We start from the raw sequence: 17,120 nt of genomic DNA on the forward strand, positions 1-17,120 counted from the left end.
TTCAGAGTGAGATTTTTTTTTCTAATTCCCAAATAATGTTGTAAGTCTTGTACGTATATAAACCTGGCTGGGGTATTAGTTGGAGGCTGGCAATGTGTTATTTCTTTTTCTTTTCTTTACTGTTTTTTTTTTTTTTTAAAGTTCTATTTCCCATTGTAAGGTCGGGTTCTCAGAATAAAATTGCTAGTAAGATTTCCCACAGGGACAACTCTATGGCATGAAGTCTTTGCCCCTACCATTCCTGCAAGTTTCTCTGTCACGGAAGAAAGCTGTTACCAGCCAGGAGGAGGGTCCCATTTTTGGAGTTGAAAGGTTCCTCATAAGAGTTTTACTTTTATCCCGAAAAATTCAATGGAGGTAACCAAAGTGAGGAAAACATTAGACCAGCCTCTTACCTAACCAGTCAGTCCTGAAGCCAGTGTCTTTCAACTTGGACCCGCTCAGGACGTCTCCACTGGGTGAGTATTTTCCTGGTATGTTTCCACCAGCCCCACTTCGGACGTCTATTCAAGGTGGCTATTTCCCGTTATGTTTCAACCAGGCCCCACCCAGTATGACCCCACTAGGTGGGTAATTCCCCCAGTACCTTTCACCTGGAGGGCCAGGTACCTGGAAACACCGCCAAATAAATCTCAGGATCATCAACCAATATGGGAGATCCTAGAACCAGGAGAGACTCACCCAGGTTCATCTGGACTCCCCGAGGAGGCGGATGGGCACAAAGGGCCACTGCTGGTACCAAGGCTCCAGTTACTCGGGGAGTTCAGGTAGAGAGAAATCTGCTCTGGGTCCCTTTATGGTTTCCAAAACTGTTGACTGAAATACACGTGCAGCCTAAAAGTTAAGAGTTATGTTTTATTTGGCAGGAGGACTGAAGGCCAGATGACATCCTCTCAGATCGCCCTGAGGGACTGCTCCCAAGAGGTTGAGGAGGAGCTAGGATATATAGGAGCTTTACAACAAAGACCAGGAAGTTGGAACAATAAAAGATTGCTTCTTATCTAAAGAAAGCCAGGTATCTCAAGTTCAAGAATTTAGTGCTTTTCTATGTATGGGAGGAAGCAAACATTTGGACTCTGAATTCATTCTTTAGACAAGCACCTAGCTATCTAGGGCCAGTATCCTGTCCCTTCTTATTCTGAGTCTGCTCAGAGGGCACCATGGTGAGTGGCTGCAGAGGCTGGGCTGCAGGCCTGTCCTTGCTGGGGTGTGTTGGCAGCCGCTGATGACTTGGTTTCAGCATTCTTTGTTTACTGACATGGTTGCAATATTTTCATTCACATTGTAGTATTTTAGCTCACAGACTGATTATGGATAATCTGCAACCTTGGAAGGCAGCCGAGACCGAATTACTGCAGGTTCCTTCTACTTTAATAAGCCGTGTGCAAACATAAACATGGAGGAAGCAGACATTTGGATTTAGTGGTGTAGGGAAGGGTTTCTGCACATTACAGGAGAAGGCATGGCAGAATTCCTCTTCTTTGTGGGCAGGGACGTGAGTCCACCTTTCTTTTCTGTAGTGGTTTCTGAGAACAGTTAATGGTAATTAACCAACATTGACAAACGGTGGCACACATTGCATTTAAGAGCTGGCCGGCTGCAAACTTGTGTATTGGACAGGTGGATTTCATAGGCAAGTGGTCAGGTGGATGGGAGAGAGATGGAGCCCAGGCCTGGGCCCAGATTCATTTTTAAATCACCATTTCCTCACCATAGGGCCTTGGACTAGTATGTAACCTCTCTTAACTTGTTAGTGAATCTGTGAAATGGACATGATAATATTCGTTTTTTCCTGGGATTGTTGTAAGTTGTAAAGAGTATTATAGCACACGTGAAGCACTTAACACACTGGCACTTAGCAGTGTTCACTGTGTGCGGCTTTCCCGCTTGGCGTGTGTCAGAGCCGTAAAGGCAGCATTTGTCTGTTGAGGATGCACTGGTAGCCCCTTGAATAGTTTGTGAATTTGGTGATTTCCTTTAATCCTTGTAACTCTGTGTGCCATGGGCAGTTCTTTTCATGGACAGATGAGGAATCTCAGGGTAAAGAAGACTGTGTAATTTGCCTAAACTCAGACCATAATTTTGGGTGCAGGGCCTCAGTTCAGCATGGGCCCCTGTGCTTTCTGCCCTCTCCATTCAGCACCAGAACGCGATGTGGGTTTGGCTGTCTCCCAGCCCAGAATATCCAGCAGGCAGCAAGACACACCTGGCCCTGTGCTGCTTGAGCAAAAACTCCGGAGGGGAGGCAGTTACAAAAGGGATAAACATAAAAACAGAAGACTGCAAATTGTGATCAGCTCTGAGAAGGAAAGGAACACGCCTCGCCGTGCAGAGCTGGGAGATTTCCCGTCGGGGCTGCTCTGGGGGCGTTCATCTCAGCTAAACAAGCTCCGCTCCTGCACCAAGGCAGGAAGGCAGGGCAGGTGTGACCAGGTAGACTGGGCCTCGTTGATCATACTCATTCCCCATTAACGGCAGCTGTCACGGGCACTTAGCTAGTAAACAGATGTCGGCCACAATCATCACGCACCTTGCTTGGTAGTTTTATTGGCCCCACCTTTGAGATGAGGTCATTGAAACTGGGGAGTTTGTTGCATGCCCGTGGTTACCTTGGAAATACGGCCATTGGTCTTTCAACTTAGACTGTTTTGGCTGTCATGCCCCAACCCTGTGAATGGCATCGTGTAGCTTCTCCCAAGTGGCCCAAATGACTGACATTGATTCTCTTAATTCGTAGGAAATGGTATGTGACAATAGGAGAAAAAGGAAGTAAGAAATTATTTGGAAAAATTGAAAAAAATCCAATTCTTCCCCAGCTGGGGGAGCGTACCCTGTGTCACTCACCCCCCTCACTGCCTGGCACCTCCTCCCTGCCGACTCCGTGTTCAGAAGCCACTCTGAGCCTTTGAAGAACATTTTGCCTCATGACACTATTGACTAGGACCTGCGACCTCTCTGTCCCTGGTTTACACTCTCTTCAAAGCCATTTCAATTTTATGCAGGCTTCTCGGCTCAGATGTAAGAATAACCTCTTTAAACTTCTTGATGCAGCTCCTTAATGAAGACCTTGCAAAGGAAACCTAGCCAAAGCTTGGGAGGTATGCAGATAGTGACTGTAACCTCAGCACTTTTTGATGTTCAGAATCAGAGGGGTGGGAGACTTAGGAAAGGCTTTTTAAGGTAGAAAGGGGAAAGTGAAAGGACGAAGGCTGTGTGAGACTGAAACATCTCCGTCTCAGCCATCAAGGCACCTGAGTTCAGGATGGTGAGAGGAGAGTGCAGAGTTCTGACAAAGAAAAAATGGTGGGATGGGAGGGAGGACAGTTAGGTTCTTTACTGGGGAAGGAAAAATTGGGCTGAGCATTTCCTGGTTGAACAAGAGGATTGTGACATGATGTGCTTGTATTTTGGAGAGAAGGGTTTTGTGGGGACAGGCCTAGGGAGAACGCTCTCTGGATGGGGAGTCAGCACAACAAGGAACCACAGACAACCGGGCCGACCCCAGCGCCCCTGCTGGGGGAGAGGCTGCCCGCCAATTCGAGCCCTGGGGGCTGCTTCTGTCCCTTAGCTGGGGCCTCAGAGCTCCCTTTACAACCCAGTCCTGTTGATACAAGAAAAAATAAGTGGAGCATGAGAAGGGCTGTGTCCCAGGCTTTGGTTGGGCCCCTGGGATTTGCCTCGGCAGATGTTGGTCCTAGGCTTCGTGCAGGAAAGAATTCAAGAGCAAGCCAGTGTTGGGTAAAGGTAGATTTATTCAGAGAGCTACATTGAACGGCAAGAGAAACACCACGAGGTGTGGGGGTTTGATGCTCAGATTAAAAGTAGGTACCCAATCCACAGACAGTGTGTGGGCCTTCTCCGAAGAGGGAGAGACAGGGGTGACCGCGAGGCTGCGCTGTGTTGCTGGTTTTCCTGGGCTTGGTGGTTTCATATGCTCTTAAGTAGAAGGACCAGCCTAAGGGCAAGGGGATGGAATTCCCAGGGAGTTGGCCATTTCCCACCCTTTGACCTTTTGTGGCTAGTCTTGGGACTGCCATTGTGCCTGGGGGTGTGTTATTCACCATGTTACTATTACAATGGGTGTATAATGAAGCTCAAGATCTGCTAGAAGTTAAATCTCTTCATCCTTAGCCTCAAGGCCTATTGGGGGTTGAATCATTCACCATTTTGGTGTTAATTGCTGTGGCCTTCCTTGAATGGCTGTGCTTTGCCCCCTTCCATCCTGTCTCACTGTGATGACACAGAGAGAGCAAAGGTCTGACCCTGCCTGTGCTCCTGCATTTAACAGGGAGAGGTGTGGGGTGGGCTGAGGATGACTCTGTGTGGTGAGAAGAATGTTTCAGATTTTCGCTCGTGGGACATGGGGACCTTCCAGCAGCCACCTCAGATATATCTCACGGGCATTATCGCTTGTGTCACTCATCTTTTTCTATTTTTCTTTTTTTTAAGTATTTATTCTAAATTTAATATCAGGTTTTTTAGGAAAGAAATTTCTCTTTATCTTTTCGTTGAGGCTCTTGTGTGGGGGGAGGTAATTAAGTGTATTTATCTGTTAGTGAAGGCCCTGGGGCTTGACCCCAGGACCCCGTGCATGCTAAGCACACGCCCTATCACTGAGCTCTACCACCCGCCCCGTCATCTTTTTCTTTTTGCTTTAGCTGCCAGGAATCTTACAGCTGAATTTCTAGTCGGCCTTTAACACTTACCCTGACTTCATGGCATCCGTTTTTATGACTTTACCTCCCCCTGGTTTCATTTAAGTATTGAATCTCCATTTTCTCTTCACTCTCACCTTTGTCTTTTTGTTGTTACTGTTGTTAAACTGTGTTTAAAAAATGTTAAATTTCTCTTTTAGCAGGAGGCTGAAAGTAAATATATATGTCAACAATCTTATCACACTTAAATGCATTTATACATTCTAAGCTGTTTAGTAGTTACTTAAAAACTGAATTGAATACTAAAGTGATACAATTTTTAAATTATTTTTTAGTTTTTTATCACGGTATAGCTGATTTACAATATGATATAAGCTTCTGGTGTACAATAGATGTTCCATTTATAGTTATTGTAAAACATTGGCTGTATTCCCTGTGTTGTGAGATACATCCCTGTAGCGTGTTTACGTTACATGTAGCAGTTTGTATAAGAAAGTTGGGTACCGCAGAGTTTGGGGCGTGGCTGTATCTGACCCAGGTTCTCGGTTCCCCTGCCTGTCAGAGCCCAGGCCCTCACTCTTGTCTGCAGGGGAGTGAGTGGAGGCAGCTCTCATCAGCGCTGGCACCACCCTCTGAGTAACAGTGACAGCAGTGACTGTGGACATGCAAAGTGTTGTTCCAGGACCTTTACATGCATTTCTTCATTTATTATTTAAAGTCCTCCTGTGAGGAATCGTTTTATGTTTTTAATGAATAGTACACTTTATTTTTATTTTGATAGACCAAACTTCCGGAAAAGTTACAGGAGTAGTACAATGAACACTTAGATACACTTCACCTAAAAGGGCAGTATTTGTCCGTTTGTGTCTGGCTTATTTTAGCATACATTTTGAAGGATCATCCATGTTGTAGCCTGAAACATTAATTTATTCTTTTGGTTTAATAATATCTTTTTTCTTTTTTTTTTGTTTTTGGTGTATTTAAAAATAGTTTCATTGAAGTCTAGTCAGTTTATAATGTTGCATCAGTTTCTTGTTTACAGCACAACACTTCAGTTCTATAGGAACATACATGTATTCATTTTCATAATCTTTTTCAACATAAATTACTAAAAGTTAGTAAATATATTTCCCTGTGCTATACAGTATAAGCTTGCTGTTTATTCTATACATAGTCAGTATCTGCAAATCTTGAACTCCCAATGTATCCCTTCCGACACCCTCTCCCCTCTGGTAACCATAGTTTGCATTCTATGTCTCTGTGCCTGTTTCTTTTCTGTAGATGTTGGTCTTGTTTAGTTTTGTTTTGTTTTCTTTCTTTTAGATTCCACATAAGAGCGATCTCATATGGTAATTTTCTTTCTCTTTCTGGCTTAATTCTCTTAGAATGACATTCTCCAGGTCCATTCATGTTGCTGCAAATGGCATTATTTTATTATTTTTTATGGCTGAGTAGTAGTCTGTGGTATATTTATACTACAACCTCTTTATCCAGTCATCTGTCATTGGACATTTAGGTTGTTTCCATGTCTTGGCTATTGTAAATAGTGCTGCTGTGAACATTGGCGTGCAGGTGTCTTTTTGAATTAGGGTTCCCTCTGGATATATGCCCAGGAGTGGGATTGCTGTGTCATATGGAAGTCAATTTTTTGTCTTTTGGGGAATCTCCATACTATTTTCCACAATGGCTCCACCAAACTGCATTCCCAGCACAGTGTAGAGGGTTCCATATTCTTCACAGCCTCTCCAGCATTTATTGTTTGTGAACTTCTGAATGATGGCTATTCTGACTTGTGTGAGGTGATACTTGATTGTAGTTTTGATTTGCATTTCTCTGATAGTGATATTGAGCATTCTTTCATGTGCCTATTGGCCATTTGTATGTTTTCATTGGAGAAAGGTTTGTTTAGATCTTCTGCCCATTTTTGGATTGAATGGTTTGTTTTTCTTTCTTATCAAGTGTAAAAGCTGTTTATATATTCTGGGAATTAAGCCCTTGTCAGTCTCATTCATTGCAAATATTTTCTCCCATTCCATAGGTTGTCTTTTTATTTTGCTTACTGTTTCCTTTGCTGTGCAAAACTTGTAAGTTTAATTAGATCCCACATATATTTTTGCTTGTATTTCTATTGCTTGTGTAGACTGCTCTAGGAGAATATTGCTGAGATGTATGTCAGATGTTTTGCCTGTTTTCTTCTAAGAGGTTTAAAGTGTCTTGCCTACATGTTTAAATCTTTAAGGCATTTTGAGTTTATTTTTGTGTATGCTGTGAGGGAGTAGTCTAACTTCATTGATTTATATGCAGCTGTCCAGTTTTCCCTACACCATTTGCTGAAGAGGCTATCTTTACTCCATTGTATTTTCTCAGCTCCTTTGTCAAAGATTCAATGACCAAAAGTTTGTGGGACTATTCTTGATCATCTTCTTTATCCATTCATTGATGGATGGATATTGTTTGTAACTTTTGGCTACTCTGAATGATACTGCTATGAATATTGATGTGCAAGTTTTTGTGAGAATATGTTTTCATTCTGTTGGCTGTAAAGTTGGCCCACCATATCTGTAGATTCCACTTCATGGATCCAGATGGCTGATTGTAAAGGGACTCGAACATCCTTGGATTATGGGATCCAGGGTGGTGGGTTCCTGAATCCAACCCCCCGAGGACACTGAGGGATGACACTACATGTAGGAGTGGAATTGCTGAGCCATATGATAACTCTAGCCTTTTGAGGAAACACCAGACTTTTCCAAAGAAGCTGCACCGTTGTCTCTTTCTACTGGCGGCATATGAGGGTTCCCATTTCCCTGCCTCCTGTCGGACACTTGTTATTGCCCATGTTTTGATTATAAACATCCTAGTGGGTGTAAGATGAGATCTCATTTTGATTTCGATTTGGCTAGTGATGCTGAGCATCTTTTCATATGCTTATTGGCCAATTGTGTATCTATTTAAATCCTTGACAAATTTAAAAATTGGGTCGATTTTCTTTGTATTGTTCAGTTGTAAGCATTTGTTTTATATCCTGGATACTAGTCTCTTATTAGATATATGCTTGCAAAATTTTTCTCCTAGTCTGCAGATTGTCGTTTCATATTACTTTTTTTAAACATTAAAACAATTTCTTTATAGGGGAGGTAATTAGATTTATTCATTTTTTTTTACCAAGCATGCACTCTATCACTTGAGCTACCCCCTTCCCCTTTCATTTCATTTTCTTGATGATGTCCTTTGTAACAAATGGTTTTAAATTTCATGAAGTCCAGTTTATCTGTGTTTTTTTTTTTATCACTTCTGCTGTTGGTATTATATCTAGGAAAGCATAGCCTATCCTAGGACCACAAAGATTTATACTATGTCTTCTTTTAGAAAGTTTATAGGTTTAGATTTTACGTTTCTCTCTGTGATCCATTTTGAATTAATTTTTATTTGTTGTATACAATAGGGGTTCAAGATTCCAGATTCTTTCTTTTGCCTGCAAATACCCAGGTGACCCTGCTCCATCTGTTGAATAGACTATTCTTTCAATGGTGTGTTGTTGGCACTCTTGTGGAAAACTGACTGTAAATGTAAGTTTCCCCCCCTGGAGTTTTTATTGTGTCTCATAGATTTACGTATCCAAACTTATGCCAGTACCATAATGACTTGAGTACTATAGATTTGTAGTAACATTTAAAGTGAGTCCTCCAACTTTGCTCTTCTTTTTCCAGATTGTTTTGGCTGACCTTGGTCCCTTGCACTTCCATATGAATTTTGGGATCAGTTTTTGCAAAGAAGACAGCTGGAATTTTGATAGGGATTCCATTGAATTTGTAGATCACTTTGGGGAGTCTTAATATTTTTAACAATATTGTCTACCATTCCTCGAACATGGGATGTCTTCCATATATGTAGATCTTTTAAAATTTTTTTCGGTGAGACTTCAAAATTTTCAATGTACAAACCTTGTAAATTTTTGTTAAATGTGTCTCCCATTTTATTTTTAATGCTGTTGTAAATGGAAAGACTGAGGTTCTTAAGGGTGGGACTATATATCAATTTGTTTATTTCTAGGATTCCTACACAGCAAATACACTAGGTATATATTTGCTACATAAATCTATCCACAACTATTCCCTCACCCGTGTTATAAGAAAGCAAGACCCAGGTTAAGCAACCTGAACACCTACATGGAAGTGAGAAATGAGACCCTTGGGTGGGGCTTTGTGCAGATAATACTGAGAGCTTATTTAGGATGGCTTCATCTAAATTTCTTTTAAACAATCCTTTCAGTGTATATAGTCAGATACATTAAGAACATGCCCTTTTGATGTGCAGAGGAGCTAAGACTATGATTTTCAAATAATTCCTAGGGAGAATGTTGTACTTGAAACCTAATTTGCATCAATCTTTGAAGATTTATGTTTCAGGAGCTTTGACTAAAGAACACCTGTCTTTATTCAATAACGACAACTAAATGCTCAAGCAACATGTAAGAGTTTGAGCAAACTGCCCCCGCCCCGTAGTGCTGGTTGGCTGCCCCTGAAACTGGAGCCAGCGCTTACCTCTCCCAGGACGCTTGTGCTGATCTGCTCAAAGGGGTTCGTCCAACAGTTTGTCTGTAGTCTGTTGGACAAAGCCATAAAACATTGATTTAAGTTTGCTGGAATGGAATCTATTCTTATTAATATTAAGTAAGCACATATTGAGTGCTTAGTGTATGTTGGGAATTGTCACTCAGCCTCACATGAATATTATTTCTCTTAAAACCTCACATATTTCCTTGTTATTCCCACTTTTCAGATAAGGAGACTGAGGAATAGTTCTTCTCTCTTTTGGCGGAAGCTCATTATCAATGACTGGAAGTTGTAAGGAAAAAGATATTGATTCATCCAGAGAAAACATTTTTCTGAGAGTCATTATTGAAGAGGGTGATCATTGTTCGAGTGAGAAGAGCCCCAGGTTGTACGGAGTCAGCATCCTTGTCCTGGACACGGCACGTGTAGAGCTGCGTGGTGGGTGAGGCAGCGCGGCCGCTCAGGGAACGAGGACGCCGGGCCATTGGGCTGTGCTCAGGCGCGGTGGGGCTTTCCCTTAAGGGCAGTGGACCGTCATTGACAGATTTTAAGTAGGGGAGTGGGGTGCTCTCGTAGATCACTTTTGTGCTTGTAAAATGCTTGCAAACATTTAGTAGGCTCGGCAGGAGGTGATGTGATGAGTCAGAGTAGGGTGGCTGCGAGGTGTAGCAGTGTTCAGTTTTCAAGTGGTTTTCAGTCCCAGGTTTTTGGCTCGGTAGCCGTGTCACTTTGAACGATGCACTCAAGGAAGTGAAACAATTTATCTAATCAATTGAAGCAGTGATGTACCCACTTCCTAGGACTGCTGTGGAGATTGAGTGAGATAACATGTGCACAGTGTGCAGCATGGACCCCAGCACAGAGTCAGTGCTGAGTGAGTGCCAGTGAGTACCTGGTAGGACAGGTGTGGGTGGTGGGACTCAGTGACTGAGGAAATCTGGGCCCTGAAGAAGGGGTCCAGGCCCATCTGTGAGTGATGGACCTGAGCTGGAAGAGGCAGTGAGACCTTCCCCTCCCGACCAGGGTTCCTGGGCAGGACGGCTATGGGAGGAGATCCGTGAAGTCAGCTCTGTGCAGGTAGAGTTGGAGGTGCCCTTGAGACATCTAAGTGCAGTGTCACGAGCTCAAAGAGGAGGTCTGGGCCCGGGCTGTGCATTTTCCTATAATCTCAATCCCTCAGGACGCCGAGGTATTGATCACTGAACGTGAAGACATACTTTACAGGACAAGTGAATAGTAGTATCATCTCTGTCATTAAAGCTCACGTCTCTTTATTCATCACTCACTTTGCTAATTGGGTACTTACAGAGCTCACTTCACCGCCCTCCCCTGGGCTCAGGCCCCACAGTAAAGGGCTGGTGAGCCTCCCTCCTTTCCAGAAGAAGACACATGTAGCTGGTAGCCTTCTATACCTCGCCAGACTTAGAATTTTAATTTGTTGTTTTAATTCAATTTTCTGTTGGCCATCTCCTGACAGGAGAGAAGTTTTACCTCATGGTCATGTTTCAATTAGCTGTTGCTGAGAATTGCTGATCTGATCCATAGTGTATGTATTCTATTAACTTTGTAGAGTACTTATCATTTTTCTGTCTTTGCCCTTTAATTTTGTTTGCCCCTTCAATGTTCTATCCTATTAGCGGCCATATTTTTTTTAATTAAAAAATGTCTGTTAGCAGTTAAGAAAACTAAAGCAAAGAAAAAATGCACATGATTCCTAAATTTAGAAAATATCTAGTGTGTTTTCTGTCTTGGCAATGGAGGATTCTAGAAACTTGTGAAAACCTTCATTACGCAAGTTCCTTAAAATGCTGATTAAGAAATAAAACCTTCCTTCCTCATCTTTCATGCTGCACAGATAATTGTCAAGAAAGTGAGGGGAAATCCTCAGAAGCCAAGACAAACCAGAAAGCAGAAATTCTCGGAGATACACGAGCCTTAGAATCCCCGGGGTGCTGGTTGGCTCCTGAACTGAGTTTCACTTGCCCTGACATGAGGGTCGGAGGTGAGCCCCAGGCCTCTGACACTGGGAGTTGGATGGCTGTTCCTATGTAAGGCCAAGCACATCCTGAGAAGCCTGCTTTACTAAAGGGTGAATTAGAAAGAAAGAAAAAAAACATTCCTCAAGGCAAGAAAATAAGGAAAGTCAATTTTTTTTGGAACAGGGGAAAATAACAAATCCAAGGTAAGGATTTAGTTTAAAGCTGTTCTGGCATGAGAGTGACCACAAACTCCTGGCCGAAAATCACAGCTTCTCCAGGAATGAGAAGTTGTGTTTTGAATGAATCAGTGAACAGCCATTCCAAAAAAGACCTCCAGAGTCTTCTGGATCAAGATACTGGACCCAAACACCTCTCTTCCAAGGTCTCATTTAAATAACCAGAAAGCTTTTAAAGGAAAGAAGCCATAATCATAGTTCTATTTATTGTCATTACTATATGCTAGGAATTCAGAGGTGACTATGGAGTTGTCTCCTCTTTGATGGACCTTACTTTCTGTTTGTCATAGTTGGGGAGCTGGGTGGAGGGAGGTGTTAGTCTGTCGCAATTAGCCAGGAGAGGAGATTAAGAAAGCAGTGAAGGGTGGGTGAACTTTTTAGCTGAGGACAGTCCTGTTCAGTTGGCTTTTAATTGCAGGCTCGATGACTTGTCACTGGAGGGAATTGATCTTACAGAGGATGGACTTAACTCAGGCCTCTTCAGAATGGACAAGTGAACCTGGAGAAAGACAGTCAAAGCTGTGCAGACATTAAAGACCACGTGAACGTGCTGTATCCCTGAGCCAAATATAGGGCAAGTAGGCAGCACTTCTTGAGGACAGAGGAGTGGTTTTTAAGGTTCTCCAAGAATGAATCCCAGGGAACTGAGATGGTCAGTTGTCAAACTGTGACATTGCTCTTTGGACAGTGTACCCACCAAGGGTATTGGCCGTTTATAGGTTTTCATTTCTCTTTAATACATGTCAGGTGATGATGACGTGGGCACAAGCGTTTGACACCTTGTCGAGGTGACTTTGGGTACCTGCCTAGAAGCGTGGGCACAGCTGCAGCTGCGTCATACATCTTGCCGCCCATCCCGTTCCCCGGCTCCGTGATCACGGCAGAGTGGCTCCTTGATGACTTGTCCATCTCCTCTGTGACATCGTAACCCAACAAAAGACTGGAGTATATTAGCTTGGCTTTGTTCTTTTCCATCCTTCTCTTCGAATGTTGATGACTGATAGTGGACCCAGTTATGTTAGCAGATGTTTTACAAGTAGGGCTCTTAGAACAAACCTTGTAATCCCCGCTTTGTGATCTAAAGAAAGTTACATTCTTTCCAAATAGTTTTGATGCACTTATGTGGGAAATTGTTGTAAGTTTGAATATGTATTTCCTCTCTGAATCATCATAGCTAGAGATCAATGTGGGTAGACATGGAATGTGTATTCTGTATTTGAACTGCATGGTCCTCTAAATTCTCCACAGCTTTTTAATGTCATCACTGGAGTGCTACCTCCAGAGTGTCCCAAAGCATCCGCCACTGCCTGTTCTTCAGATACTATGAGTTTCCAAGTTGGAGAAGGCTGCTGGCTGGTGAGGCATTCTCCGTCACATCTCTGGCTGGCTGATGTGGTCTTAGCACCCAAGACTTGGGCAGACAGTAACTAACCACGATCACGTCCATTTCTGGAATACTCATGGAGGATTTTAGACCTATGCTAGTGGCATACGTTATTTCATTTAGTTTTCCCAAGAATCATAATTAGATTTTATCACCTGTATTAATACGGTAACTGTCAAATCGAGTGACGTGCAGACTTTGGACTGGAAATCGGGTCTTTCTGATCCCTGTCTCTGTTCCCTCCCGGGCCTATCCTTCCAGATGGCCAGGAGACTTCCTCTGTCTTGAGTTTCCTGCTGATGTTACCACTCTCTTTGTTTCTAGGAGAGGAAAACAAGTCTAAACTTACTTTCCAGTTGGAAATGGAATGGAGAGTTAACGTTGGAATCCGGGAGAGTCTCTCCTGTGATGAAGTGGTCTCCAAGCCACTTCCACTGGGACGTCATGCCACTCTCTGGGCCCCTTGCTCAGCCTGTGCACAGGTGACAGCGCAGATGTGCCGAGCAGTCCTCCCGGACAGGGCAGTCGGTTGGAAATTAGTTTGGGGATTTGGTTCCATTTCATAGGTTCTTGAGTGTCTTGGCCTGGCACTTCAAGTGGGAGCATTCCCTGTCGCACAGACTCATGCTCTGGGCCCGTGCAGACCTGACATGGCCTCAGCCTGAGCCTCAGGGCCTGTGGTGAACCGGAGCATTTTAGTCCAGGTTCTACTGGAGGCTCTGACACTTCTGGGTCAGGGGACTTTTTCCAGGATGATAATAATTCCTCCCCGAGTTTCAGATGTCCTTGCCTGTGAGCCGGGGTAATAATCGTTTCTGAGATGATTGTAATGATTCAGTAAGGGGCGCAGCGTGTGCTGGCAGGTAGCTGCTGCTTAAGGAGCAGAAGTCGCAGTCACTCTGTCAGCCTCTCACTGTGTGCTCTGTGCTTTGAGAAGTTGTGTGTTTGGTGAAAGTCCCGTCCAAACCCTAGGGTCTAGATGAACTGTTGTTCCTTTACTTTCCCTTCCTTTTCCTCTTTCCCTTCTCTGTTTCTCATGTGTGGTTATCAGATTCCTCTGTTTCAGGGAATACAGGCCTTTCTAGTAAAAGGACAGGCTGAACGCAGAGAGGTGGGGCCCGGAGGGGTCTGGAGCATCTGCACTGCGCTGCTTCCCTGCGTTTCTGCATCCGGTCCCGTCAGTGCACGAAGTCAGCCTTCCTCTTCCTTCCTGTGTCATCGGGTCTCTGTTTTAAGGGAAAACTTTTATTCCGGGTCTTTGTTCACTTACATGTTTCGTTCAGATGCTTGTTGCTTTTCTCCCTGTGCTTCAGCGTTCTGAGGAGCGAATTCAGCAGTGCAGCATCCTCTCCGAGCTCTATGAGTTGATCGGCTTCCACTGCAAGTCCGCCTTCTTCAGGCGGGTGGCCCCCGTGCAGCGCGCGGCCCCCGGCATCCCAGAGCCTGGCGGGAAGACCTGCTACTGACTCCTCCTGCAGACGCTTCCTGGCTACATTCTGTCACTGGACCTGCAGGACTTCAGCAAAGGTGTTGGAACTAAAACATTGCTTCAGTCACATTAACCATGCCTGGTTTGGGCCCTGCTGTCCTGTCCCATCAGGGTGAATTCTGATTCGTGTAGAACAGGGCTGAGCAGAATTTTCTCTGTCAAGGGCTTGGAAGTAAGTATTTCAGAGTCTGCAAGCCTCCTGATCTCTGGTGCAGCTGCTCAGCTCTGCTGTTCAGACGTCAGAGCGGCCGAACAATCCACACACCCGCAGAGCTTTATTCACAGCGGTGCCTGGGGCTGGATTGGGTGTATGAACTGCAGTTTGTCCCCACAGCCTCCTCACTATTGACGCCTGCACCAGAGCGTGCATTTGCGACAATGGGCGAACCTACACTGACACGTCATCATCACCCAGAGCCCATACTTGACACTAGGATTTACACTTGGTGGTGTGCACTCTGTGGGTTTGGACAGATGTACAATGACATGTATGCACCGTCACAGCCTCATATAGAGTAGTCTGTCTTAGTGACCCTAAAAATGCTCCGTGCTGCACCTCATTCATTGCTCCTTCCCCTCTAGCCTCTGACAGCCACTGATCTTTTAGTCTCTGTGGTTTTGCCTTTCCCAGAACACCATACAGTTGGAATCAGACAGTTGCAGAACCTTCCCAGATTGGCTTCTTTCACTTAATAATATGCATTTAAGGTTCCTCCATGTCTTTCCATGCCTTGATAACTCATTCCATTTTAACACCAAATAATAGTCCATTTTCTGGCTGGACCACAGTTTATTTATCCATCCACCTACTGAAAACAGCTTAGTTGCTTCTGAGCTCTGGTGATTATGAATAAAGCTGCTATTAACATCTGTATGCAGATTTGTGTGTAGACATAAGTTTCCATTTTGTCGAGTAAACACCAAGGGGCACAGTGGCCGGATCATATGGTAGGAGTACGTTTAGTTTTGTAAAAAATTGCCAGACCGTCTTCCAAAGTATCTGGGCCATTTAACATTCCCACCAGCAATGCATGGGAATTCCTGTCGCTCCACGTCCTCACCAGCATTCGGTGCTGTCAGTGTTCTGCGTTTTGGCAGTTCTGACAGTTGTGCAGTGGTACCTCGCTGTTTCAGTCTGCATCCCCTTGATGACAGATGCTGTGGAGCATGTTTCCATAGAGTTCTTTGGCATCTAGATTCCTTCTATGATGAGGTGTGTGTTCAGGCATTTTGCTCATTTTTTAATCAGGTTATTCATTCTTCTTGTTGAGTTTAAAGAGATTTGGGTATATTCTGGATATCAGCCCTATTTCAGTGTGTCCCTGTCCTTCACCTGCAGCACCGGCATTGTCCTTTGGGTCTCAGTGGAGTGTCAACCCTTCAAAGAGGTTCCCTGTCTTCCCTCAGCCTAAATACAGTCCTTGTATTTTTCTCTTTCATTGACTCATTTTGTTCTTTTTAAATAGCATTTCCCATAGTTTGTAAGTACATTAAAAAATGGCAATGATTGAACACCAGCCCCCCACCAGGCTGTGTGCCCTGTGAGAGCAGAGACTCTGTCCCCACTCACCATGTCCCATGACAGCACATGGCAGATGTTCATGTAAATGTGGGTAACATGGGGCCAAACCTGATGAGCAGCTATGACGACATGTGTTGGCTAATATTTATTGAATAGAGTTTGTTTCTTGATCTTAATTATTAAGTCACATGAATGAAACATGTTTCTTTTGAAAAATAAAACAACAAAGCACACCTCCATGTGATTGGTACTTTCTACGTAGCCTTCTGACCCAGGAGGGGACGTTCACCGTCATTTTGTGAGGTGGTTGGAGAGGTAAAGTAGGAGAGTGAGATCAAATAATCTAAAAATGATAACTATCAGCTGGCTTTATTTTCACTAAGACATAAAAGTTACTTTAAACCCTATCTCAGCTGTTGTTCTGTTGTTTTAAACACTTCTCATAGAATTAAATGGAAGCCCACTAAACCCGGAAAGTGAAATTGTGTGCTCAGGTCCTGAAAAGTGTTTATGACTATTTCTTGAGATGCACCTTTTCCCTGCTGCTTACAGAAAGTCGAGGCGGGAACACAGCAATGCGCTGTGTGTGTCTGCCGGCTTCACGGGCTGCTCACAGTCATTTTCATTTTCTTGTGTTGCAGTGTATGAAGATTTTCCATCAGATCGTTTGTTCAGCCCTTTCCTGAATGAGGGATTGAATTTTCCACAGGAAATCTTATGAAAGAGAGTGACAAGGCACATGGGTTTCCCAAAAAGCAATAGTTGATGTAATAAACTCTCACATTGGTGAACTTTTTGAATACAAGCTGGTTGAAAATTTTATCACTAGGTCATATGCCACAAATATGTCTTAAGAATAAAAGAATTCAGATTCTTCTTTAAGAAGAAGCAGTTTAAATCAAGTAGAAATTATAATTTGTACACTATTTGGTGTTAGAATTTATACTCAGTCTTATCATAATTGCCTGTGGTAGGAACTGGGTCGTTATTTATTTATTTAAAAAAAAATTCGACTAGGTGCTATTTACCCCTTTCTTGATGCGGCAGTGCTGAGGTTAGTTAAGTTGGGCCACTTAGAATTCCTGGCTAGGTTTTCAGGACATTGATTTCAGCCTCTTTATCTTTTTTCGAATCTCTTACTTTGTGTCGGTCTTGGGTCTCTTGACAACGTGGAAATACTGCACGGATCTGTCTCCCTTTTTTCTTGTCTTTGTGGGAAAAGATTTCTGTAAGACAGACTACTAGGACATTAAGGATTTTGTGTGGGGTAAATTTGGTCAGCTCTAAGGATTTCAGTTA

General features: G+C 43.6%; 1 protein-coding gene and 1 long non-coding RNA gene across 4 annotated transcripts in view; both read left to right on the forward strand.

Moving 5' to 3' along the window:
* LOC140694629 (trafficking protein particle complex subunit 9-like) overlaps positions 1-16,626 on the forward strand; it is a 32,674-nt gene extending 16,048 nt beyond the window's left edge. For 2 of the 3 annotated variants that reach the window (XM_072957768.1, XM_072957769.1), the window contains one exon: positions 14,124-14,548. In XM_072957768.1, the coding sequence (XP_072813869.1) occupies positions 14,124-14,276 (153 nt within the window). In that variant the 3' untranslated portion in view covers positions 14,277-14,548. Of the gene's footprint in view, positions 1-9,556; positions 9,650-11,066; positions 11,214-11,844; positions 12,079-12,173; positions 12,372-14,123; positions 14,549-16,462 lie in introns of those variants that run through there. The other variant, XR_012070207.1, reaches the window with a different exon arrangement.
* LOC140694630 (uncharacterized) lies at positions 941-9,638 on the forward strand. Its single transcript, XR_012070208.1, has 3 exons — positions 941-1,015; positions 8,101-8,224; positions 9,438-9,638. It is a non-coding gene; the product is annotated as an uncharacterized lncRNA (long non-coding RNA).
* Positions 16,627-17,120: the final 494 nt, after the last annotated feature.

Source organism: Vicugna pacos, unplaced genomic scaffold, assembly GCF_048564905.1.
Source record: "Vicugna pacos unplaced genomic scaffold, VicPac4 scaffold_67, whole genome shotgun sequence".
NCBI lineage: Eukaryota > Metazoa > Chordata > Mammalia > Artiodactyla > Camelidae > Vicugna > Vicugna pacos.